Here is a 24,161-nt window from a genome sequence, read left to right as displayed (position 1 = left end):
CCAGAGGAGGGGGGCAAAGCGACAAGGGGCCCAAAGGGCTATCTTGCCAGCCCCAGGCAAGGTAAGTCTCCCCCAAAGTATCAAAAAGGACACGACTTAGCCATTATACTTTTATTCACATCGTGTATTTTGGCATTTTTCCAGAGAAGGGGCAGGGAAGAGACTGGGTGGGGAAAAGACAGGCCGGAGGGCAAGGGGGACTCCCATTTCCTTCGCAGTCCTCCCTGCCTGGCCACACAGGGAGCAAACACTAAGAGGGAGGGGAGGCACAGATGCCCCCTCCTGTGGAAGAGGCTGCATGAAGCTGTACCCACGCGCACGCACACACACAAACGAGCCCCCCTCCAAACCAGGGGCCAGCAGGGTTACACAGAGAAGCAGAGCACTGTGGGTTCGAGGGGTGGGGTGGGGGGACAAGGAAGTCTCCTCACAGACAGGTGGCCGGCCCCTCCCATCCCCCTCCTGCTCTATCCGCAAAGTCTCTCAAGTGTCCCCCGCTTTGCTTGGCCATTCTCCTATGGCCTCTAGCTTCTTCCCTGCTGCTGAGGACAAAAAGAAACAGGGTACAGAGCAGGTGGGGGGGGGGGCTGAAGTCCATCGTCCACCCATCAGCCCCTGTCCCTCATGCCAGATAGTCTGTCCCCTGTCCTCCGTGGTAAGGGCTCAGGGCAGGCCTTTAGCTGGCCACTCTCTGGTAGAAGTAGATGTAGCCCAGGTCCTTGGGTGGCTTCTCAGAGGCACACACTTTCTGGTCATTGTAGATCACCCATCTGGGGGAGGGGGGAGAAGGATGAACAGACTGGGCATCCACTTTGCATCAACTTAAGTCTCTGATACAGCCCCAGAGTTGATCCTGGTGATTCTGGGGCAAACATTCCCAACACCCTCAGCCTGGGCCCCAACACCTGCAGTCGAGCTGCTACCTGCCTGAGGGGAGCATCCCAATCTCATTCTCCACCCAAGTCTCTAAATCCTTCAGTATCTCTGTGGCCACCCCCACCCATTCCTGTCAGGCCCAGGTCCGCAAACATTTTCTGGAAAAGGCCAGACAGTAAGTAGTTTAGGTTGCATCGGCCATCCGGTCCCTGACACAATTACTCAACTTTCCTGTTGCAGTAGGAAAGCAGCTACGGATGATACATATGTGAGTAAGTGTGGTTATGCTCATTAAAAGTTTTATTTATAAAAGCAGGTGGCCAGATGTAGCCTTGAGCTGTAGTCTGCTGAGCCCTGCTATCAGGCATTCTATCAATTTCTGGTGTATCTGTGCCATCCCCCCATCCCTAACCAGCAGGCCTTTCCCTTCTCCCACAAATACTCGAAGGACTTCCAGGATGCCCCCACCTGTTCATTCATTCCCACCACACTCCCCAGTTCAGAACATACCCTGCCAGCCCCTCACCTGCCTTCCTTCTTGATGTGGCAGACATAGTGACCACACATGGTAGAGGTGCCCATGTGACTGATGAAGGCAAAGAGCTGATACTCTAGAGACAATGAGAAGGACCCCTGAGCACCAGTCCAAAAGATGCATCTAACAGCCCAAACTCAGGACGCCAATCACAGGGACGGGGGGGGGGGGGGGGCAGGGACTCAGTCATAAGTCTGTCTTGGCCTCCTGGACCCCACCTTCAGAAGCCATGTCAGTGGAAAGAAGCTTCTGACCCTGCTGCCACCTGAGGGAAGCAGAGTGGCCCCGCAATGATGAGCTGGTAGCAGACTGGCTAGATTGCACTGGCCTGTCCTGTTTCCCAGGGACACTCACTTCCAGGGCCATCCCGGACTTTAGGTCCCACCGGCACAGACTCGGAGATGGAGTCGGCAGCCGAGCGGCCCTCCGAGATGTCCATGGCGGCTTCTGCATCCAGGTCATCGATGTGACTGAAGATCCAATCCACGGCCCTTTCTAAACTATTGTTCTTGGAGAGGAGGGAAGTGTTACTCTTTCCAACACGTTCCAAGCAAGAAAACCACTAGCGAAGGCCTCAGCTACTTCAGGACAGCCACAGAAACATGGAGCCTTGGCCTTGGCCACCTCATACTGGCTGTCCTTCGTCTTGCTCACAAAGGACAGAACCTCATCCCCACCCCCTTTTTTTCCCCACAGGCCCCCGGTCCTCAGCCGGGGGCAGCCCATACCGTGGCCCGAAGTGCTTTTAGGGCCTGGTCCCGGGAGAAGCCCATGGAAACGATGGTGCTCACGCAGTCTTCTGGTGGGGGGTCAGCTGCCGCACTGGTGGAGCCAGGCCCACTGGAGCCAGGCAGGATGAGGGGGTTTGCAAAATCTGCAGAGGTGAAGGGGTTGAAGCATGTGTGGGAGGACGGTGGCCCTGTGCCACCCTGCTACCCACCCCTGCCTACCTGGATCGTCCATGTGTGACATGACCCAGTTCATGGCGGCCTCAGCCCCACTGTTGCCCGTGTAGTAGACAGCTTTACGGCAGGCATCCATCGGGAAGCCCATCTCCACCAGCTGGATGATGACTGATTCATCCAACATGGGTGCTGCGGGGGGGAGAAGTGAGGGCACGGTGACCTAACTCCTGAGGCCACCATCAGCTCCTCCTGCCTCCCCGCTCTACCCAGCCCTCTCCCAACCACCCATGCCATGCATTTTTCTCCCACAGCCTGGCCCCTTACTCTAGAACTAAAATGACAGCACAAGACAATGTGGGGCCAGCAGTACTAAAGACACAGAACTGACGCTGAAGATCTCCCCAGGGACCCCTTCCATGCCCATTCTCCCAGAATGGGCCCCATTTCTGGAGTATGCTGCCTCTCCCTATCCCCAAGCAGTGAGGTGACAAGGGTAAAGAGGCAACTGGCCAGCGCACCTGCCAACCACACAGAGAATGTGGCTGGGAGTGCTCTAGCCAGTCCTCATGTCCATCAAAAGAGGGCAGGGGAAATTTCAAAGGGAAGACAGGAGAAACATGAAGGACAAGGCCAAGGGGAGGCAAGCGGAGAAGACCCCCATCAGCAAAGGAGAGAGACAGGCAGGAAGAAGAGTCACTAACATGTCGGAGAGGAGAAGTGAGGGGAGCAGAAGGAGTCTTCGTCTTCGTTGCCATAGAAACCAAGGCTACCTTTGGGCTCATCCGGAGTGACCAGGGGTGGGGCAATGTCAGGCAGCTCCTCCTCCCCAGGCTGTAGCCCTGTACCCCTCAACTGGGAGATGTCTAGCTCCTCTGGCATCTCGATGGACACATCTGTAATCAGAATGGCAGGAAAAGGGTCACCTCAGCAGCTCCCTGGGGCCCTCCCCAAGAAAGAACTTGGGGTTTCTCAAAGCCCTGCCCCACACTTCGGTGCTGCTTTGAGCCAGTACCAATCGCAGGGGTCCTCATGTAATACAGCAGTGGGCCTGGGAATCCGGAGACTCTAGTCCTAAATCAACCTCACATGCGCTATAGACAAGGACGGGGGCCTCCGACTTGTCCCATAGAATGATCTCGTACCTCTGTGGGTCTCGACTTATCTATGACGTGAAGTACAATCAGTAGTTCTCAAAAGTCGCCAGGGGCTGTAAGCCTCATGAGAACGGTTTCAAGGTTATCTAAATGAGAACCTCTTAACAAGTATAAAAATAAAACCCTGAAAATCGTTTTTGGTTGTAAATCATCACTGTAAAATCAAGTGTTTCAATATTTTTAGCCAGTGCTTTTCAAACTTGACTCATTTGGAAACATTTAGGGTAATGTTTTCCTCCTTCCGGGGAAAGGTGGAAGAAATGCTAGTTTACACACAGTGAGGCCCCTTCTTTTTCTAGCATTTTCTACATAACCTCCCTCACTTGTCCCAGCCACCATACCCAGTTTCTTGGGCACCCAGTCTAAGCCGAAGGTGAACTTCTTGATCTGGATGACCAGGTAGTCAGGGAAAGAGGCAAATCGTGTCGTCCTAGGGAAGAGAGAATGTCCTGGTACCCAGAGAATCCCAAAGTTCTCTCCTGGACCCGCCACCCTGGGGTTCAGCCTCTTGCTGGTGGAAGTCCTGATAGCCCAGAAAATAGTCCATATTCTTATTTTGCCCTGGGCAGGCATCAGAGCATCTGCAGACAAGGAGCAGCAGAAGCCAGAGGCCTGTTCAAGGGGGGGCGGGGTGGGGGGGTGGTGATGGCTGAAATCCCTTGAGACTGAAGCATTCTTTCAGATCTTAAGCTTATGCCAATAACAGAATTAGGCCGAAACTAAGGTCATTTGCTAGAAATCCATATTCTGTTCAAAACTGATACTCTGTGCCTTTGCTCTGCCAACGTTGAGGGGATGAGTGGATGGAAGCTGACTACCGTGACCCTGTACCGCAACAAAAGAGGGAGTGGGGGGTGGGGCAGGACAAGGTGATGTGGCAACCATTCACATCTACTCCTGCTCGGGGCAGGGGGCCTCTTGCTTCCCTGGGGGCCAGATTTCAACCCCAGCTGACGCAGCCCTGGGAATCCAACCACAAAGGGATGAGAGAACAAGAAAGAGGTAGTGTATCTGTGGGACTGTCCTGACATCGGCCTGAAACCTTTGGTGCAGACCACCAAGACTTACTTGACAGCTACTGATTTGGCCTGCAGAGCTGTGCTCCAGAAGTCGTCTACCTGCTCTGGGGCCCCATAGGCCTCCAGGCAGGAGCTGAAGGGCACCTGAGCCCGGACCAGTTCTGGCAGTGGCAGCTTCTCCTCCTCAGCTTGCCGCTTCTTTTCCTCATACTCCAGAAGCTCCTCTGGTGACAGAAGTGGTGGGTGAATCCTTCAGGGGCTACATCTCTTTCCCTCCTCAGCCTCACCAGACAGGCTCTATGTCCCTGACTGCTTTAACTCCTCCACCCTCCCTCAAACCTGCATGACACACACCCATATGTGACCTCGTCTCTCATCCTCAGCGTAAAGGTCATCCTGCCTCCCCGAGATGGCCCAGCTTCAGACCTCTGGGTGGGGGAGCAGGGTACACAGTGGGTTCTGCTCCTACAGGGCACCCAGGCACTCTTCCTAGAGCTTGGAGGCCCATGGCACCCAGGCCTCGCTGAGAGCAACTTGCCTTTGTTGAGGGCCGCATCCATGGGCACAGGCAACTGCATGATGTAGTCCACTCGCTGGGTGTACTTCACCTTCTCTGTGGCCAGGCACTTGATCTTTTCCTCCACCAAGAAGCGGAACACCTCATTAGGATTTTCAGAGCTCCGGCAATTCCTCTATGGGAAAGAAGCAGGGTGGGGAGGTCTGTACAGCCAGGGAAGGGGATGGGGGCCTGAAAGAGTCGCTGGGGGGGTCAGAGAGAGAGAAGAGTGGGAGGGGGTCTACCACTAGATCTTTCCCTAATTAACGCCCCCTCCCCAGTTCTGGCACCATGATATACTAGGACACTGTAATGGAACATGACTGTATTTTTCTCTATAGGTGATACGCATCCTCATATCATTTTCTTTGGGTGTATCCTTTTCAGCTGCAAGCCCATCAAGTGTAAGGATCATTGCTTAGCTTTACTGTTCTCACAGGGAAGGCCCAGGGCGTGCAGACCCCTTGGCTCCAGGGGTGGGGCTGGTTGGGGCCGACTGGAAAGAATGGTCAGGAGAGAGAAGGGAGAGAGACTTCGGGCAGATGGAGCGAGCGTGGAGTGCCCTTCCTTACCATCTTCCCGGCTCTTACCTCCACCATGTTGATAAGGTGAAGAAAGAACTCTTGGGCATCCTGCTGCCGGTTGGTGGAGAACTCAGGGTGACCCTTGCCAATGAGGGCCTTGAACATCCGAGGGGCAATGCCATCTTGAACTTCCTAGGCAGAGCAAGCACAGTGATTCAGTCGGGGCTCAAGGGGCCACCAAGGGGCCATGTTTAGACATCTCCCAGACCTCAGTTTCCCCATAATTCCAGACTGAAAGGAAGAGTCCCAGACTCACCTTTTGTTCTGGCACCTGCTCCCCATCGCCTGATTCTGGCGCCGGCTTGGAATACTCTCCCGAGAGAAGGCCATGGCCCAGTTTGGCCCTGCATTAACATCGAAGAGAACCATTTAGCTTCAACCAACTAATGATCGCCTGAAATCTCTCTGTGCCTTTCCCCCCCGAACTCAGCCCCTGCTTACAGCCTTTAGGCAACCCTCTGAGATGTGAAAAACCTTAGATTCCCCCCTGGAACCCAACTCAAGACAGACAGCAGGGCCAGAGGCAGACAGAAAAAAATGCTGCCCACCACAGGTGGTCATGGGAGAGGAAAGAAGACACATGGGCCGCAAGGCTCTCAAGAGCCTTTGAACACAGGACCTGGCTACATACACCTGGGTGCTGAAGTCCTGGGTAGGGTCCGTTGGGGCATTCTGGAAGATCTTCTCCAGTTTATCCACGTACCTAAGAGCCAAGGGAAGCATAATCAGAGGTGCTCTGGCCTGGATTCCAAGGGAGAGGGAAGGGAGTATAATCCACTTGCTCAGGAAACAGGCTCCCCCCTCAGTGGGGAGTTACGTGGTTGAATCGCAGAGTCCCATCTTCTAAGCAGCCTGCCTTTCCTCCCCTTGTCAACCATGCCAGCATGCAATGTATTCTGCTGCACTATTTCCTGGCCTCCTCCCCAGGAGAGAGCCCAGGGAGGGGAGAAGGCAGCCTGGGAGAAGGGGAAGTATGGTTCGCATTCCACGGGATGTAATGGGCCAACATGCTGTGAAGTTTCCACACATGTATTAAGTCCTTCTCAGTTAGAAGGCAGACTTACTTCTGTTCAGAATGTGTCTTTTTGTCTCTCCTAGTGTCCCAGGCTCTCCCCCCACCCCCCAAGTGCTACATATCCTTGTTTGGTCCCCATCTGCTGTCATTGGTCAAAAGCAAAGAGTACCTCCTCCCCTGAGTCAATCAGGAGGCCAGGGAGCACGCTGGGATTCGGGGTTCTGCCCTTGGTGGGGCTTGCATGGCTAGGTGACCATGGTGCTGGAAGCATACCAGCCACAGGGTGACAAGAATGAAGACCGAGCTAGAACATGGAAGTACTGACGGTAGCTAAAGGAGGAGTGTGCCTAAAGGCTGGCATCTAGGAGAGCTGCAAGGTCAGGGGTACAGGGCCTAAGGGCCAGGCATGGGGAGGGGGTGCCACTCACTTCCTCTGGAAGTCAGGGATGCTGAAGAGCACCTGGACCACAGAGTTGAGGTAGCAGCTGTTACCCAGGTTCCGGATGCCCGTGTAGCCAGGCCCAAACAGGGGCTTCAGAGGCACACCCGATTCCTGGATCAGCTCCCATTCGCCAATGCGCTGGTTCATATCTATCTCCAACTCCGTCATCGTCTTATCCGTCTGCAAGGGAAGGTGCATTTCAGACAGGGTGAGAAGCTCAGCCCCATATTTTTTCACACTGATCCCTCAGAGGGTCCAGGACAGCACCCAGCTGAAGCTACGAATCTATTCAATTATGGATTCTAACGTGGGAGACACACTGGCTAAGCTTGGTCCCAGCTCTGGAAGGCCATGAGTGACTGTCCCTGAGACCTGTTAGTCATCAGACCTGCACTTGGGTGAAAGAAAGAAATGAAGGTGAATCCTTCCACTCGACGTATTTTTTCCCATTCTGAAGTCACCCCATCTTACCCCTCAAGCTTCACTTCCTTGATCCCCGCGATGAGCCAGTCTTCCTGCTGTACACTACTCCTCTATCTCTCTCCCCCTCTCTTTTTTAAAAGATTTTATTTATTTATTCATGAGAGAGACAGAGAGAGCAGAGACATAGGCAGAGGGAAAAGCACGCTCCCTGTGGGGAGCCCAATGTGGGACTCGATCCCAGAACCTCAGGATCATGCCCTGAGTGAAAGGCAGATGCTCATACACTGAGCCGCCTAGGTGTCCCACTTTTTCTTTTCTTGAGTAGGCTCCACACCTAGCATGGAGCCCAACATGGGGATGGATGGAACACACAACCCTAAGATCAAGACCTGAACTGAGATCAAGAGTCAGACCCTTGGGCAGCCCCGGTGGCACAGCGGTTTAGCACCGCCTGCAGCCCAGGGTGTGATCCTGGAGACCCGGGATCGAGTCCCACATCAGGCTCCTTGCATGGAGCCTGCTTCTCCCTCTGCCTGTGTCTCTGCCCCCCCACTCCGTGTTTCTCATGAATAAATAAATAAATAATTCTTTAAAAAAAAAAAGAGAGGGATCCCTGGGTGGCGCAGCGGTTTGGCGCCTGCCTTTGGCCCAGGGCGCGATCCTGGAGACCCGGGATCAAATCCCACATCGGGCTCCCGGTGCATGGAGCCTGCTTCTCCCTCTGCCTATGTCTCTGCCTCTCTCTCTCTCATTCTGTGTGACTATCATAAATAAATAAAAATTAAATTAAAAAAAAAAAAAAAAGAGAGAGAGAGAGACCCTTAACTGCTAACTGACTAAGCCGCCCAGGTGCCCCTCTACATCTTTCACAGCGCCCACCGGTTTGTGGTTATTCACTCATTTGCCTGAGCAGACAATGAATGTCTGCCTTTCCATCTAGAATGTAAATTTCTCTTATTCATACAGTGACTGGCACATAGTAGGTACTCCAGTAGCATTCAATGGATGAATAAATTATTCTAGAAAGTTTTTTAAAGGAAGCACAGATGCCCTGGGGACTAGGATAACTGTGGCAGCTGTTGTGGATGGGCTACTTCAGCCTCCGGCCAGGAAGGGCCCTGGCAGGCAGGGATGAGGAGAATCGGAAGCTGAAGGGGGACCTCACCTTCTGCATCTTTAGCATGTCGATGCCAAAGTGGGACAGGTGCTCAGCCAGGTTGGGGTCCAGGACCATGTCATCCTCATCATATGAATACACATCTAGGGCGGGAGGCAGAAGCAGGGTCAGAAGAGGTGGCTCTGGACTGGCCTGGCCACCGACCAATCTCATTCCCTGCCCCAAGGGGGCGTTGATGGGACAGAAAGAGGATCCCAGAAAGGTAACCCTCACAAGCCTTTCTGAGACTGGCTGTCAGGGAAGGGATGACTGAGCATGAGGGCTGGAGTTTCCTGGGACTCTACCATGTAGGATAAGGTGCTAGGGTCAGATGGGTTTGGAAGGATACTCACTAAACACATAATGCTGGTGATCTCTAAGAAAGGGACTGGGATTTGGGGGGCCTAACTGAAGATTTAGTGTTATCTGCAATATGTTCATTGTTAATCAAGAGAACGTACTGATGTGTTACTCGTGTCATACACAATGAGTAACAGTTAAGCACACTTCAGCGCGGAGGGAGCCAGAGGAGGGAGGGAGTACCAGCTCCGTCGGGTGTGATGGTGCCCAGCTTGACAGCTAATGGGTAGCCTGTCTCCCTGTAGTGCTCTACGGCATGGTTGTTGCCACCACTGCCATCGAAGTAGCGTCGGCCACAAAGAATGGAGCCATCTGTCAGGTTGAGCCACAAGTTCTCTCTCATGTCACACTTGGAACACTTCCAGCCACTAAGCCAGGAAGAAGAAAGTTAGCTGAAATAGGGGTCAAGGGTATCTGGGATTGGCCCCCTGCCAGTCAAAGAGCTCTCTCCTCCTCTCCTCTGGAGGTCCCTTTGCTGAGCTCATCTCCCCCAGTCTCCCTCTGGCCCTCTCTCCCACCAGATTCCCCCAGGAGGGGGGCCTCTCTGCCCCTGCTCTGGGGATTGTGCTCCAAGGTGGAGGGGCCAGGCCTCACCAGGGAGGGATTCGAGCAGGGTTGTCCAGCTGCTTGAGGTTGAAGGCATGCTTAGACACCTGCCGTACTTCCCCATCCCACGCCTGTACCTCCTGCTTGCGGGAGGCCGAGTCAGCCGACAGTAGGGCCTCCACCGCACTGGTCACCTGGGGGAAGCAGAGGATCAGAGACGGTCCCCAGCCCGCCCCCCTCCCACGCCCCTCCAGCCCCTCCATCTCCAGCTTTCTCAGTGGCTTGCCCAAGACATCACTGCTTGGGCCTCTGCCTGCCCTAGAGCTCCTGGGAGGGTGGGAAGGTATTCGCACCCGATCTCTGACGAGGTCAGGCAGGCCCCCCAACCCATCCCGGGCAATCTCCAGGTAATCCGGCAAAATGACAATCTTCACATCCTCATCATATTCAAACTTCTCCTCACTGAGGTCAAACCCGCCTTCCATACCTGGTGAAACAGGGAAGAGAGAGGGTGGGACAATCACCACAAGTAAATGTCCCTCCTCTGATACAGCATCTCATTTTGTCCCCTCCACTGATCAGGCCCATTCTTTTGGGGGTTGCCAGCACCTCTGAGAGCAAAAGAGACCAGCTCAAGAGGAGGAGGACTCTAACAGTGCTCACCAATAGCCAGCCGGGTGGGCTTCTTACGCGGGGGGTCTCCAGTGCCTGTAGTGGTGTCCTCCTCTTTCTACAATGAGGCAGGAAGGACAGGATCAGCAATGAGTACCAGGGAAGGGACAAGTGGGGAGGATGGACAGGGCAGAGTCGATTAATCTTGGGAGGGAACGGAGCTTAAAAACAAGACAAAACAAAAACACACAACACGTGTGCTGAGTTCTAATGATACAAACAGAAATAGGTGGGAAACTGAGGCCAACGGGAGGTCAGAATGGATGAGACAGATTCCAAATGGAGGCCCAGTAGCACGTGCCCAAATGTCCCCAGGCCTTGCCCCCACCCTGTCCCTACCGGGCGCCGGGTCCTCCGGAGGTGCAGGTAGACTCGCTGGCCCGTCTTGTTGAAATGTCTCTCCACATACTGTTTCCCAAAGCCCAGGAATGTGTTCATGCAGATGTAGAGGCCACCCTCAGACTCCTGCAGCGCAAGAGGTGGGGACAGAGCACAGGGAGGATGAAGCCTGGCTAGGTGGGGAAACCAAGACCCAGGGCCACACACTGCCTGTTTCCAAAACAATGGTTCTCGAGCACCATGTGGCTCCCAGCAAGTCATTTAGCCTTTCAGGCCCTGGTACGGGGTGAAGATTCTTCCCATTCTCCACTGGCTTTGATAACAACCAAGAAGGACCCCAGGAGCTGAGCAACACCTGTCAATCACATTCCTCTTCCTTCCGGTCTCTTCTTTGGGCTTTGGAGCTTTCCAATCAATTGTAGAGAACTCCCTTTACCTCCATCCTTGAGGTAAATGGAAATCAAATACCATGGACCTCCAGTGCTAGTGCTTACATTCAGAAGGAAAAGGGGTCCTTTCCTGGGAGAGGAAAGACCTGCATGTCAGACACGGAACCTAAACCAGGGACACAATGACAAACCTTGCCTAATCTCCAGGACCAGAAAACTTTCCAGACTGGAGGAGCAGAGATTCGAGTACCTGAACAATACACCCAACTCCTGAGCTTGCCAGCAAGCCCAGACTTTTCTTTTACCACACCCTACAAGGGTGTCAGACCTTGGTCCACACTGAGAGAGAACTCTCCTTTCCTGCTAAAGCCTGGCTTCAAGGTAACAGTGCCTTATCTGGGGCTCACTGCTATACTTGGGCCCAGTTCGACCCTGCTGCCTTCCTTTTGACCAATAACTAAATCCCCACTCTAGTCCATCAACTGCCAACCTCAGAGCCATTCCCCCTGTAGAAGAATCTAGCAACACCTTCTGAGACAGTTAATACACATAAAACCCAGGAAGAAGACAGGGAAAGACAAGGGCCCAACCTAAATCACAGCTAAGGAGGGAGGATGGGCTGCTCTAAAATGCAGCAAATCTGCTAGTGCCTTTGTGAACAGTGATGGATAAGGTGGAGGAGGTAACTGGAGAAAACAAGAGTCTTCCCTCGGATTCAAGTAACGACAAGCATCTTCTTCCTTGAATAAATGCCTCACTGGCCTTGAAAAATTCTCTGCTGTGATACGAAAAATAGGGCATCGTCTAAGGCAGTTCCTGGTCCCATACACTGCTCTGTACCACTCCCTAGAACAGTATGGATTACAATGTTCATGAGCAAGTGGAGCATTTTTCATCAGGGAGATCTAATAAGCTCTCTTCTACCACGAAAACCCAATTTGAAGATAATCAAACATGCCTGAAGTCGGTTAGGAAAGCAACTAAGCCACACTGGAGATCTCCTGACTTGGGATGAGAGAAGGAAAGTATAATAAGCTTACAAAAACACCACTTGGATATTTGAAGCAGTTACTAAGGAGAGACAGGCAGGAGTGTGAAGAGGGAGCCACTGACTTCGACCATCTGTTGGTAATTAAGAAAAACCTTTCTCTCCTGAGAAAGACAGTCCTTCACCAAGCCTTGCACTTGATGAACTGGGTGGCATGTCAGAGCTCGACGGTAACCGAACTCCTGCGTTGGAAATAAAAAATGCTGGTTTTCCCAAGGCTTGGGAACCCTCGAGCACTGCTCTGAGCCGTCCTCTTTTAGCTCTGCCAAAGCTAGACTCCAGAGAAGCAGCACATTGTCTGAGGCTCAGATCAAAGCCTAGCAAACCAAGCAAACCACAAATCACAGTGATGATACCGAACTGGGTCTTAGATCATGTTGCTATCCTCAGCACTGGCGATGCATTAATGAAGCCTTTCCACTCTGACTTGCAGTTTTCCCAGCCATGAGCTGGTCTGGCTGAACACCCTGGGCAGGGCCCAGCCGCCATGGGTCGGGAGGGGTGGTGAGGGGGGCGGGTCCCAACCAGGCTGCTGCCCTCTCAGTTCAGGCTCTGGCCAGGCCAAAGGCTAGTCTCTGCTTGGTGGTGACAGGGGACGGCAGAACTGCAGGAAGGGAGGTTCCGGGTGGAGCCTGCAAAACGTGAAGCATGGTGTGGGTGGAGGCTTTGTCTAACTAGTCAGGAGTGGGAGCAGGTTGGGAATGGGGTCTTAGTATCCTCCACGAAAAACACCTTCTCTCTGGGAATACTTTGAAAAGGGCCCCCTCTGCTCTCTGTGACGGGCGGGGGGGGAAAAGAGACGGGGGTGGGGCCCCAATTCACCTCAAAGGAGAAACCACTAGAGCTCTCCTCCCTTCTTTCCTCTCCTCCCTACCAGCAATGACCCACCTCCCCGCCCCCTGTCCACATTAACCATGGGTGGAGTCTCTCTAACTAGGCCCGTCTCAGACCCGGCCTTCTTCACGGTCACTTCCAGACTACTAGGCGCGTAGCAACTGCAGTCCCCACCCTCCAGCCCTCACCCAGGCCCCGAACAGTGCGGGGTCGCCCCATCCCTCCCACACCAGACTACAAAACCCGGGGAGCCGTGCGCGGCAGGCAAGGCCAACTCCCAGGCTTTCGCGGGGGTCCACTTGGGGGATGTAGTCCGACGATCGGGATGCACCTCTACCTTGGAACGGCAATGAGGGGAGAGAGCGACTACGATCCCCACAGTGCTCCACGAGACCGGGAACGGGTGAGGCGGGCGCGGTGGCTTCCGGGGGTGGTAGTCCCACGACAGCTCCAGCTAACTAAAAGCAACGGCAGGGAGGAGCGTGGGAGACTACAAGTCCCATGGTGCATCGCAGGGAGGCGGTAGCTCAAGCCTTGCAGGCCCCGGCAGAATGACCAGGGCGATGGAAGAAGTCGTGCTCGCTGCGGGCGTGGGGAATGGGCTTACCGGTGTGTCGAAGGAGAAGGCGCACTCGTCTTTGTGGACCCGGTCTCCCGCTTTAGGAACCCGGATCGTCGGTAATACTGACAGCAGCGCCTCCTCACTCAGCTCCGCCATGACACCGGCAGCAGCTCCTCCACACACAGCGGCTCCCACCGTTCCCAGTCCCCCACCCCCTAGGCTTGCCGTCCAATGAGCACTACTCGTTAGGCGCATGCGCTAAAGGGAAGACGCGCGAGAATGGCAGTTGGACGCCGCCTGCCTACTAGTGCTCCGCCCTCTGCCCTACTCCTGACTAACGCCAATGAAAAGCGCCTCTAACGCAACCGATGGTCGAAAGAACCAATCCCGCTCTCCCAGGGCAGAGCGCATGTAGAACAGCGAGGTGCGTCCCGGAGTTTTGGATGCTCGGACTCTGGGACCCCGACGGCCCCCTTCGCGTGTCTTCTATCAAAGAGCAGAAACAGACGGTTGTTTAAACCAATCAATCCCAGAAACTTTCCTGGGCCCTGCCCAATCGGAAAATAGAAGGGCAGTTGTATTTCTTGATATTTGAAAAGGGGCTGCCCAATGAGGCGGAGTCTGAGAGGGCTGGTGAAGAGCGATTGATAATGCTGTCAACCAATAAGGGTTACCGCCTCTCTCACCTCAGAAAAACCCTCAACTACCTCTCCAGCTGAACCTGTACAAAAGAGCTTAAAAATTCAGAATTTTTTTTAAATAAAATCATTTGGTTTTGAAACTGAAGCGAAGACTAGCACTCCTCAAAGTCTCAGGACGGACAACTCGCGACTCGCTGCGGAACAAAAGTCCCCAGCTCCGGCAGGCGTCCGCCCCGGCAAGCCGAGCTGCCGCTCATTGGCCCCCCCCCACGGCCTCATGATAGACGTCGTCCTGGCCCAATGACTCCCTGCGCCGGAGGCGGGTCTCACACACGGGCCTATAGGAGCCTGCGGCGGCTCCACCAATGGAATCAAGGCAGGGGGCGTGGCGGGAGGTTTGAAACTCGGCGTCGGGAGTTGAGGCTCCAGTTCTTGTGCTCCCAAAAGAGGAATCGGGGCCCGGTGAGTGATTTGGATAAATTGAGGAGTCTTTAAGAGGGCCCGGCAGGCCGGAAAGAGCCGGCTTGGCATCTGCACCAGCCATCATCTATCTCCACAGAGGCCTCTGGCTCAGCGGCCCGGAGGCTCCTGGGCGGGGAACCGGGAAGACCGAGTGGTCTGGAGTCACAGGTCGGACGTGGTCGCGGAAATGGCTGAGATCTGAGTCATTTGTCACAGGCATCCCCTCCTCGCCCCGGGCCGGGCCCTGCCCCACCTTATTCCTCCTGGTTGAGATGGGCTCAGCCAAGAGCGCCCCAGTCACTCCGGCGCGGCCCCCGCCGCACAACAAGCTTCTGGCCCGAGTGGCGGACCCCCGTTCACCTAGCGCCGGCATCCTGCGCACTCCCATCCAGGTACTCTGGGCCGGGTTGGGAAGGCAGAGTCGGGATTCTTGGGCCTCTGCTGACCCTGATTCTGAGAAATCCCTTGAGCCCTCCTCCTTCTAACCTGGGGCCTTATTTTCTACTCTCTTAATCCGGATGGGGTAGGCTGAATGCCTAATGGCCTTGGCAGTGCCTCTCTGGAATATCATCCTGGGCCTAGAGTCCTGGGAAGGAGAAAGAATCAGGGTCCAGACTTGTTTTAGCTTTTGGTTCTGCTAGGTGGAGAGCTCTCCACAGGTAAACCTACCAGCAGGCGAGCAGCAGGAGGATCCTAATCAGGCCCAAGACTCAGATCCCCGCTCTCCTACCCTTGGTATTGCACGGACACCTATGAAGACCAGCAGCGGAGGTAAGTGGTGGGTCCAAGGAATTGTGGTAGGGCTGTCACCTAGCATCCTTGGGTTGGGCCAATGAAGCCCTCTTCTCAGAGCTCCTCCTTAAAGGAGCCTCCTTCCTCTTGCTTTGAACCAATCTTGCTCTTCTCTCAACATTTCTCCCTCTTACCTTGATTTCTCTCATCCCAATCCCTCACCCACCAGAGCATGAATCCTATAGTTCCTGTATCTTTTCCTCCTTTTTGAGTTATTTGTATCATAGGGTCACTATTTCACTTTACTTCTCCCCTCTAGAGCCCCCAAGCCCACTGGTGAAACAGCTGAGTGAAGTATTTGAGACCGAAGCCCCCAAGTCGATTCTTCCCCCAGAGCCTGTTCTGCCCCTAGAGGCAACTTCATCTTCTGAATTGGACTTGCCTCTGGGCACTCAATTTTCCCTTGAGGACCAGATGCCACCCTGGAGCCAGACTGAGCTCCCCTCCAAGCAGGTTTTTCCCAAGGAGGAAGCAGGACAGCCCTCAGAAACCCCCATGGCCAGCCAGGGCTCGGACAAGCCCTTGAGAGACCCTGAGACTCCCCGATCTTCAGGTACAGGATCTAAGGGCAAGGTAGAGGGAAGAGAAATCAGGATAATGTCCATGCATGAGTAGAGGAGGAATAAACTGTAAGCCCCTAATTTTGGCTTTTGGCTTTAACTCCTGACCCACCCTAGGTTCTAAGCACAATAGACGGAAAACAAATGGCAAGGCACTAGGGAGATCTCCCCTCACCATTCTACAAGATGACAACTCCCCTGGAACTCTACCACCACGGCAGGTAAAGGGAGAGAGTGTGCAAACTATTACTAAGAAATCCAGGGTAGAGGGAGGGAGGCCTTTTACCCAATCTTCCATCTCCTGAACAACGTCCCTCCCCGCTCCAACTCACACACTGCTTTTGGCAGGGTAAGTGGCCTTCTCCCCTGAGTGAAAATCCTAGGGAACTAAAGGAAGGGGCCTCTCTGGGATCTGGTCGACTTCTGAAAACTGGAGGCCGAGTGTGGGAACAGGACCAGGACCAAGACAAGGAGAATCAGCACTTTCCAAACTTGGTGGAGAACTAGGTGCGTGGCCCCAGTGCTGGGCTCACCAGGGGCCTAGTGACGTAGCATCCCTTCAACCCCATCTTTCCCTGGAAGACGGGAAAGGCTCGACCCCCGCTGAACTCACAGCTTGGGGACTGAGCACTTTCTTGGGCTATCTTTGTGTCTCACGTGTTTCTTGTATATTAAAGAAAGTGGTTTTAAATGATGTTTTTAAGTGTTACACCTAAACCTTTCTGTATATAGAAAAGCAGCCAGGGAAACTTGGGTTCCCTGACGTCCAAGTCGCTTTCACACACTTCGCTTAAGTCCTGGTGTGCCCCAGAGCTCTGTCCTTGGCCTTTTCCTGTTGCTATCGCCTACTTATATTCTGGTAACTTCCAGGTCTTTCCAACTAGCCCTGACCTTTATCCAACTGCCCCATAGGCACAATAGAGTCAGTTTGTCTAAGGTTGAATTTGTGCTCCCCCGCCACCAAGGTTATTCCTCATTCCCTATTCTCTATCCCTGGGAATACTGGCCTTATCCACCCAGTTGCTCAAACCTAAACCTTGACCATTATCTTGAATGCCTCCCTCCTAATACCCCATACCCTAGCACTTGGCACTAAATCCTGTTGTTTCTATGTCTTTCATCTCTTTCCCAACCCTTTCCTTGCTTCCCTGTCCTACTGCTCTTGATTTTTTGCCCTCCTACCTTGTTTCCCTCCAGCCTCCCTTTCCACAATTTCATCAACCTACACTGCAGCTAGGTTCTGAGAAGCACAACTGACCGTGTGACTACTCTGCTCAGAACTCTTCAGTGGTTCCCTTGCTGCCCTTAGGATAAAGTCTCCGCTGGTATTCAAGGTCTCCTGTAATCTGATTCCTTCTCAACCTAACCTTCTTAAACACACACATACACAGCATCGGCCGGTTGTAGTGAACTGTTGGGCATACGCTCCCCTGGCCCCCTGGTGAATATCTCCTCCTGACCCATCTCAGGCCTCCATGAGGCTTGGGCTTCTGCCTCCACCCAAACTTTCTGCTCACAGGCTGTTTGGTACGCAGCCTTTATCAACTGCGCCTGTAATACTTTATTACTTAGGTTGGTCCTATGTCTTCTTGGAACCGAAGTGGGGCAGAAGCCAAACATCACAGACATAGTAGGGCGCTACACTTTATTGTCCTTTAGGTCCTTTAGGAGGGAAATAAAGGGAGAGAAGAAAAATCATGAGGAAGGGGGCCAGGATCCTAGTGATGCCAGAGCCATAGTCACAAAGCTGACACCTCTGCCACCCAGGTCTGGACAAAGTTAGTGGCTCCAGGGAGGAATTCTAGGGCGTGGGGCCTCAGACTGGAAGCCTGCTAGGCCTGCCAAGGGCTGAGGAGGGATCAGTTGTCCTTGCTCATTAAGGGAGAAGCTGCAGGACCATGGAGAGGGGAGGCCATGGGAGGAGATGGAGCATTTCTTTGCCCTGTGTCCCTGATGCTGTCTCCCAAAGGCATACTCCCCATTTTCCCCACTGCCCTCAAAGGACAAAGCTGGGTGGGAATGGCAGCTGGGGTATAGAAAAAAACAATAAAGAAACCTCAGAAGAAAAATTGGGCAGGGGAGGGGAGGGGGTAGCTGAGTGTCTTCATGGCCTTTTACCTCCCCTCGTCCAGCCTCCTTAGTTCCAGACTTTGAGGAAGCTGTCCCAGGAGCCAGTGGCCACAGCCATCCCATCAGCTGTGACCCCTAGGCAGCTGACCCTGTTGTCATGGCCAGAGAGGATGCCTGAGGAAGAGGGAGAGGAGTCAGCCTGTTTGCCCTGTGCTGCTTTGGCAGAGAGCACATGTGCAGATGCAGGAATCTACCATTAGATGGCCTTGGACTTTCAGCCTTGGCAGGGACCGAAAAAGGATTATCCTAAGGGGCAGGGTTTCTTTTATGGCCAATCTGTAAGGAAGTCGGTGGGGGGTTGGGGGGGTAGTGCGGAGGGATAGGAAAAGTTGGCATTGACTTGTGCTATGGGAAAAGCAAGGGGTGAGGTGCCTGGGTGGTTTAGTTGGTTAAGCATCTGCCTTGGGGCTCAGGTCATGTCTCAGGGTTCTGGAATCGAGTCCCACACCAGGCTCCCTACTCAGCAGGTAGTCTGCTTCTCCCTCCCCCTCTGCCGCTCCCCCTGCTTATGCTCTTTCTTTCTCTCAAATAAATAATAAAGTCTTTTAAAAAGTAAAAAAAAAGAAAGAAAAGAAAAGAAGGGGCATCTTGGTGAGCACTGGAAAGTGGGGAGGTAGCTCTTTAGTCTCATGCCTGAGTTTCCAAATGAAGAGACTGCGAGGCCCAGAGAGGAGTGACTTGCCTGAGGGCCCTCAGCTCCTAAGCAACAGAATTCAGATTTGGCTCCTGACTCTCAGGCCAGTGTTATTTTTGCTCAGCACCTGGCCTCTCCCAAGAGAAGCCACACTATGTGATTCAGCTTCAGACCAGAGTGGTCCCAGAGAAGCAATCTCCTAGGTCAGGGTCAGGGCCCCCAGATCGCTCCAGACAAGATCTTGATTCTGCTTATTGCAGTTGCCTGAGATGCCCCTGAAACTATAGAGGCCCTGGAGATCCAGACATGACTGGACATTTCTAGTCTATAGGTCTCTGGTGTCACAGGAGCTCCTTTGGCAGGAAGCAGCTAGAGCTTTAGGGCCCTGGGCGGTAGAGAAGACCCTCTAAAGAAGATGGTCCTAGGTTGGGGACCAAGAGGTACTGGATTGTAGGGGTAGAGCTCAGAGTCATCCAGTAATTAGGAAATGGTAGAGAGTCCCCCAGAAAGGGAGCTTGCAGCTGAGGTGGCAGCAGGGGGGCTGGCCCTTACCCACACGCTCGCCCTTCATGGAGTCCCAGATGTTGCAATTGAAGTCGTCGTAGCCTGCAAAGAGCAGGCGGCCGCTGAGGGAGAAGGCCACAGATGTGATGCCACAGATGATGCTCTCGTGGGAGTAGGCAGTCAGCTCCTGGTCAGCCCGCAGGTCAAACAGGCGGCAGGAGGCGTCGTCCGAGCCTGTGCAGATGGCCTCTCCGTTGGGGAAAAACTGGGTATAGGTGGCAAAGGGAGTCAGGACTCCGCCCTGGATAGCTCTGCTCGCTTCCTCTCTCTGGCTCCTGCCTGGGTGGCGCCAGAGCAAGCTCTTTCCCTCAGCCTCTCTGCCTTTCCCTTCCCTAGCACTCTTCACCTCTGACATTTATGCCACGCCAGCTGCATGCCAGTGGCTCCCCTACACCCTTCACTTGCCCCTCACTACAGCGCAGCAGGCAGGCATTATTTCCACATTGCCCATGAGAGCACGAGGCTCCGGGAGAGTGGGCAGCTTGCCCAGGGTCACATGGCTAGAAGGGCAGAGGCTCTCCCAGACTCTAGGCTCCAGGCTGGATCAGAGTGTATATCTCAGGGCCAAGTGCAAATGCATGACCTGAGTCTCATCATGATGACATAGGGGCCTAACATCTACAACTTACTCTCCAGGGAAGAAAAAATAATAATAACAAAAGATATCTATATCCACATCTAGGTGTATGTGTCCTTTTGATCCATCCCTCCATCTACAGAGAATGATACAGCAGGTGTGGTAAAATGCTAGCAGTGAATATGGATGAAGGGTAGATGGGAGCTCTTTTGGTTACTTTCTCAACTTTTCTCTAAGGTGAAATTATCCCAAACAGGAAAGTTAAAAAGAAAAGGGGGAGGGAGCTGGATGGGGGCGGGGAGTTGGGCCTGATGAGGAGGTCTGGGGAGTTGGGGTGCAGTGGGGGGGCTCACACAGATAGCATTGATGTCAGACTCATGGCCAGTGAAAGTCTGCCGGCAGGTCCCCTCCCGCACATCCCAGAGCTTGGCGCTGGCGTCACAGGCCCCCGAAATGAAGAGTTTGAAGTCAGGAGACACAGCCAGACTCATGCAATCCCCTGTGTGTCCCACAAACACCGTCTTTTGCTGCCCGGTCTCGATATCCCACAGAGCACTGCCAGGAGGAGAGAATGCTGTCACTGTGATGGAAAGGCCAGGACAGAGCCACGCCTCAAGCCCTGGCCCCTATGGGACCCCCATAGTATTCAGTCCTTACCAAGTGGTGTCCCCAGAGCTGGTCACAATGTTGTTGTCATCCAGGAAGCGGCAGCAGGAGAGATATCCTGGGGGGGTTGGGGTAAGGACAGTGCCCTGGCTGCAGCACCACACCAGAGTGCTGCGCCTTTCCCTGGGCCTCTCCAAACGGACAGGAAGAGAGGGTCCATCACTCACCTGTGTGAGCAGACAGCTCCCGGCTGACCTTGACATTACCCTCACGGGATTTGAGGCTGTAGATGGAGCACATGTTGTCCAGCCCCCCGCATGCCACAAAGTTCCCTGATGGTGCATAGGCACAGGTCATGACCCAAGAGGAGCGCAGTGGGATAGCATGCACCTGCAGGAGGGTAGGCATAAGCTGAACCTGAGCTGAGTTCCCAGATGGGGAGGGCAGAGGAGGATAAGCACAATGTCCCCAAGGAAGGACAGGCGGGTGGAGGGGTGGGGAGACAGGTACCTTATTGGTGGTATAGGTGTCCCACACGATCAGCTTCCCATCTTGCGAGGCACTTACCAGCAGCCTGGGGAGAAGGCACCCCACATCACTCAAGCCTCTCTTTCTTGCCTCCTGCCTCCCCCACCAGGTACCCCTCAAGCCTCACTTGGAATCGGTGGCCCAGTGCATGGCATAGATCTTGGCTAGGTGTCCCCTTAACGTCCGCCTTGTCCGCATCTGGACTCTTCCTACAACCTCTAGGCCTGACACCAGCTGCAGAAAAGAAGGCACTAGAAATCAGGCTGAGTAGGGTACATGCCTAGATGTCAGTGTCACAGCCACTGATTTGGACAAGTTTCTGTTCTGTGCCAGGCTCTGGATCAGACCCCCAGCATTAGAGAACTAAGCCCCTGCCCTGGAGTGGCATAAACCAATGTGGGAGAGATTATGCATGGCCAGTGGCATGTTGCTAAGTGTTTAACAAGCATCTCTCTGGTGTGGGGTAGGGGAGGAGGTGGGTGCGGGAGAGTGATTTCCATCACGGAAATATTCCCACCTTGACCAATTTCAAGCCGCCAGTGTGAACTGACGAAACATTGGCTTAGGAAGAGATAGATGCACACATTTGCATCCTAGGCCACTAGGGTCCCTCACAACACTGCAGTACTATTGGGGAGCCCCGTGACCCTGAACTGCACCTCCTGAAATTTGTGGTCCTATGTCCCTTAAACTCTGTCCAGCCTCTAGATTTTGGCTGGGGCTCACGTCAATGGCCTTGACTTGTCATTCACTTGCTTTGTTCTTTTAGGCAAGTTGCTTACCCTCTCCAAGCCTGTTTCCTCATCTCTAAAATGAGGTTGATAGCATCAACTTATGTGGCTGTTGTGAAAATTAAATTATGCCCTGAGGCAATTTAGCCCAACATTTGGTTCACGGCAAGTGTTCAATGTTCACTCCTACTATTAACATATTTAAATCCAACATAAGATGCCACCAACTCTATGAAGCACCACGCTTTCAGATATCACTGAGAAAGAAAAAAAAATGTTGCCAATTATAATCGTAAGGCATCATCTATTTTTGGATGCATCTTGATCTCAGAGATGTCAAAATGTGAAAAGACATGACCTTAGAATTGATGAAGTATGCTATTAGAAAACTAGCAACTGCTCCGGAAGGGCTTTATGGCTTACAAAGTGCTGTCCCTCTCTTCATCCTTGCCACCCTGTGAGGGGGTGTAATCGTTCTTGTTTTATGGTTGAGGTCAGAGACAGCATCTGTATACTTAGCTTCCAATAAGGTGCCTGCCCCAGAGCAGAGCTCACTAAATGTTTGTTGAATGAATTAATTAATGTCGTTCCTCATTCCCAGAACATGCTGTACTAGAGCTTGGGCACCAGGCTCCCCTCCCCTCCGCTCCCCTCTGGCCCTACCTTAGGGGGATAGGAGGTCTCACCTCTGCCAGAGTAATGTCAGCACAGGCTTTCCTGGCATCCTGGGGGAAAGCAGACATCAGGGGGGGCAGAAGGGCAAAGCGAGGAGAATGGGCCCCTGAGGTAGGTGGGCTTGGGGCTCTAGGGTTTGGGGGGCATCTCCAAGATGAGATCCAAGTTCAGAAACTCTGTCACTGCCAGGTCAGGGGTCGCTAAGGTGTCACTCAAGAATGAATCCAGCCCCCGACCCCCCCCCAAGTCTACACTCCCTCGTGTCCCAGTTCCACGTTTTCTGGGGTCCCCTGGTGGGAGGGTTCTGGAGTTACTGCAATCTGCTTCTTGAGCTGCTCTGCTTCCTGCCGTAGCTGCTCCATCTCCCCCATGGCTGATAGGTTGAGGTGTAGCTCCGGCTCCTGTCAGGAACATGGGGTAGGTGTAAGGGGTCCCCACCAGGTCAAGTTTCTGTATCTCACACCCACACCAGACTCAAGGGCTGGAGCCCACTCCAAGAAATAAAGAAATGGCTGGGTGGCTTACACCGGCTCCCCACTAGCCCCTCCACGTTTGGAGTCTGGTGTGCAGCCAAGCCCGGCCTTGCCCAAGCCCTCCCCTCAGACCCCGGGCCCGACCAGCAGTGCCATGCCAGCTCCCTCTTACTTGGACTCTGACTGCACCTCTCCTGGGTTTCCAGCTCCAGTTCCCAGGCACCTCTTCACTCCCTCAGCTGCGACGCCAACCCGTCACCTGCCCCAGCTCTGCTGCCAGAGGAGCTGGCCTGGCCTGGCCCCAACTCTGGGGGGGTTGGGGGGAGCACTGACAGAGAAGGTAGGGCCAATGAGGACAACGTCAGGCAAATGAAATCAGCTGGCAACAGTGTGGAGAGAGGGCAGGAAGGGAGGTGTGTGGCTTCCAGAGAGCCTTGGGCCCAGCCCAGGGGACCAGGGGGGCGGTAAGTGGGAGCAAGAGTGTGGGGTGATAGGAGCAGCCCCCCCACAAGGCCTGGGGGGAAGAGGGGTCGAAGGGGCGCTTCCCTGAGCAGTCTCCCTGTAGGCAGAGATAAGAGCATCAGGCCCCATGGGATTAGAGCAAAGCTGTGAGGATTAAAGGTTGGGGTTTGGGAGGAGTACAGAGAAGCAGAAGCAACCACAGCTCCAATGCCACCCCCACCCCCACCCCAGGCCCTGTCTCCCACCAGTGCTGATGATCGTGGCAGTCAGGACCTGCCTAGCAACTGGTCCAGGAGCCAGAATATGAGGGAGAGAGGTGGCCCATTATCAATCCCCAAGATTTTGTCTCTAAGCTCAGGGTTGTGGGCAAAAGGGGTTCTGGCAAATATAGGCAGGGTGCAGGCAGGAGCTGAGATTAGAAGGGACTGATCTGGATAATCCTTATTCTCAGCAAACCCCAACCAGCTGCCTCTGGGTCTGATCCTGGGGGTGGGGAAAGGTACAGGGGATCCAGAGATAGGGATGGACAGGCCTGCTCCTGCTCTGAGTAGACAGAGTGTGGGAAGTGGGGTGCAGCCTCAGCCTGGCTTCCATCTGGGGTCTGGCCCATTCCTTGCCCCCATGACTCACGGAGTCCTGCTGGGGTTGTGAAGGCTGGAACCAGAGGGATCAGGCTGCTGCTATATGTCTTGGCCAAGCTCAGAGAGGGAAGACAGGGCTTAGAGTTAGAGGCCCAAGGAGCAGCTGTCAGGGGTTTGGGTCCATTTGCATGTGGGGAGCAGGTGGCCCAGATTTCCCTGACAAATCACGGGTTTTGAGTGGCCCCGCCTCTGGGAGGCCCAAAGACACCTGTCTCCTCCCAGGCCTGTCACAGCCACTCCCTGCAGCAGACACCACAGAAACTGTGATAC

The 24,161-nt window shown here is 53.9% G+C and overlaps 3 protein-coding genes across 6 annotated transcripts; 1 reads left to right on the top strand and 2 right to left on the bottom strand.

The window, feature by feature from the left end:
• Window positions 1–96: 96 nt before the first annotated feature.
• Window positions 97–13,638, bottom strand: USP5 (ubiquitin specific peptidase 5). Of its 3 annotated transcripts, none has more exons than XM_055315587.1 (20): window positions 13,461–13,638; window positions 10,583–10,708; window positions 10,235–10,301; window positions 9,925–10,058; window positions 9,620–9,765; window positions 9,209–9,393; window positions 8,675–8,769; window positions 7,073–7,266; window positions 6,261–6,332; window positions 5,886–5,973; window positions 5,636–5,761; window positions 5,028–5,181; window positions 4,539–4,713; window positions 3,812–3,900; window positions 3,018–3,209; window positions 2,362–2,505; window positions 2,140–2,285; window positions 1,766–1,919; window positions 1,403–1,487; window positions 97–770 (listed from the first exon to the last, which is right to left on the bottom strand). In XM_055315587.1, exons 1-20 carry the CDS (start codon window positions 13,569–13,571, stop codon window positions 677–679), a joined length of 2,577 nt encoding a protein of 858 aa, XP_055171562.1. In that variant the 5' UTR covers window positions 13,572–13,638; the 3' UTR covers window positions 97–676. The 3 variants fall into 3 exon arrangements, with proteins under 3 accessions (XP_055171562.1, XP_055171563.1, XP_055171564.1); XM_055315588.1 differs by having other exon boundaries at window positions 3,087–3,209; XM_055315589.1 differs by lacking the exon at window positions 13,461–13,638 and adding an exon at window positions 13,191–13,282.
• Window positions 13,639–14,445: 807 nt separating this feature from the next.
• CDCA3 (cell division cycle associated 3) lies at window positions 14,446–16,564 on the top strand. Of its 2 annotated transcripts, none has more exons than XM_055315553.1 (6): window positions 14,446–14,518; window positions 14,616–14,910; window positions 15,160–15,289; window positions 15,570–15,863; window positions 15,988–16,091; window positions 16,219–16,564. In XM_055315553.1, exons 2-6 carry the CDS (start codon window positions 14,791–14,793, stop codon window positions 16,375–16,377), a joined length of 807 nt encoding a protein of 268 aa, XP_055171528.1. In that variant the 5' UTR covers window positions 14,446–14,518; window positions 14,616–14,790; the 3' UTR covers window positions 16,378–16,564. The 2 variants fall into 2 exon arrangements, with proteins under 2 accessions (XP_055171528.1, XP_055171529.1); XM_055315554.1 differs by having other exon boundaries at window positions 14,447–14,518; window positions 14,735–14,910.
• Window positions 16,565–17,500: 936 nt separating this feature from the next.
• GNB3 (G protein subunit beta 3) lies at window positions 17,501–24,086 on the bottom strand. Its single transcript, XM_055315552.1, has 10 exons — window positions 22,961–24,086; window positions 22,630–22,716; window positions 22,327–22,365; window positions 21,037–21,143; window positions 20,892–20,955; window positions 20,609–20,771; window positions 20,433–20,499; window positions 20,129–20,330; window positions 19,187–19,403; window positions 17,501–18,114 (listed from the first exon to the last, which is right to left on the bottom strand). Exons 2-10 carry the CDS (start codon window positions 22,684–22,686, stop codon window positions 18,008–18,010), a joined length of 1,023 nt encoding a protein of 340 aa, XP_055171527.1. The 5' UTR covers window positions 22,687–22,716; window positions 22,961–24,086; the 3' UTR covers window positions 17,501–18,007.
• Window positions 24,087–24,161: the final 75 nt, after the last annotated feature.

This window comes from Nyctereutes procyonoides, unplaced genomic scaffold (genome assembly GCF_905146905.1).
Source record: "Nyctereutes procyonoides isolate TBG_1078 unplaced genomic scaffold, NYPRO_anot_genome, whole genome shotgun sequence".
Lineage (NCBI taxonomy): Eukaryota > Metazoa > Chordata > Mammalia > Carnivora > Canidae > Nyctereutes > Nyctereutes procyonoides.
Note: the sequence above shows the minus strand (reverse complement) of the source record. Positions and strands in the feature narration are given on the sequence as shown.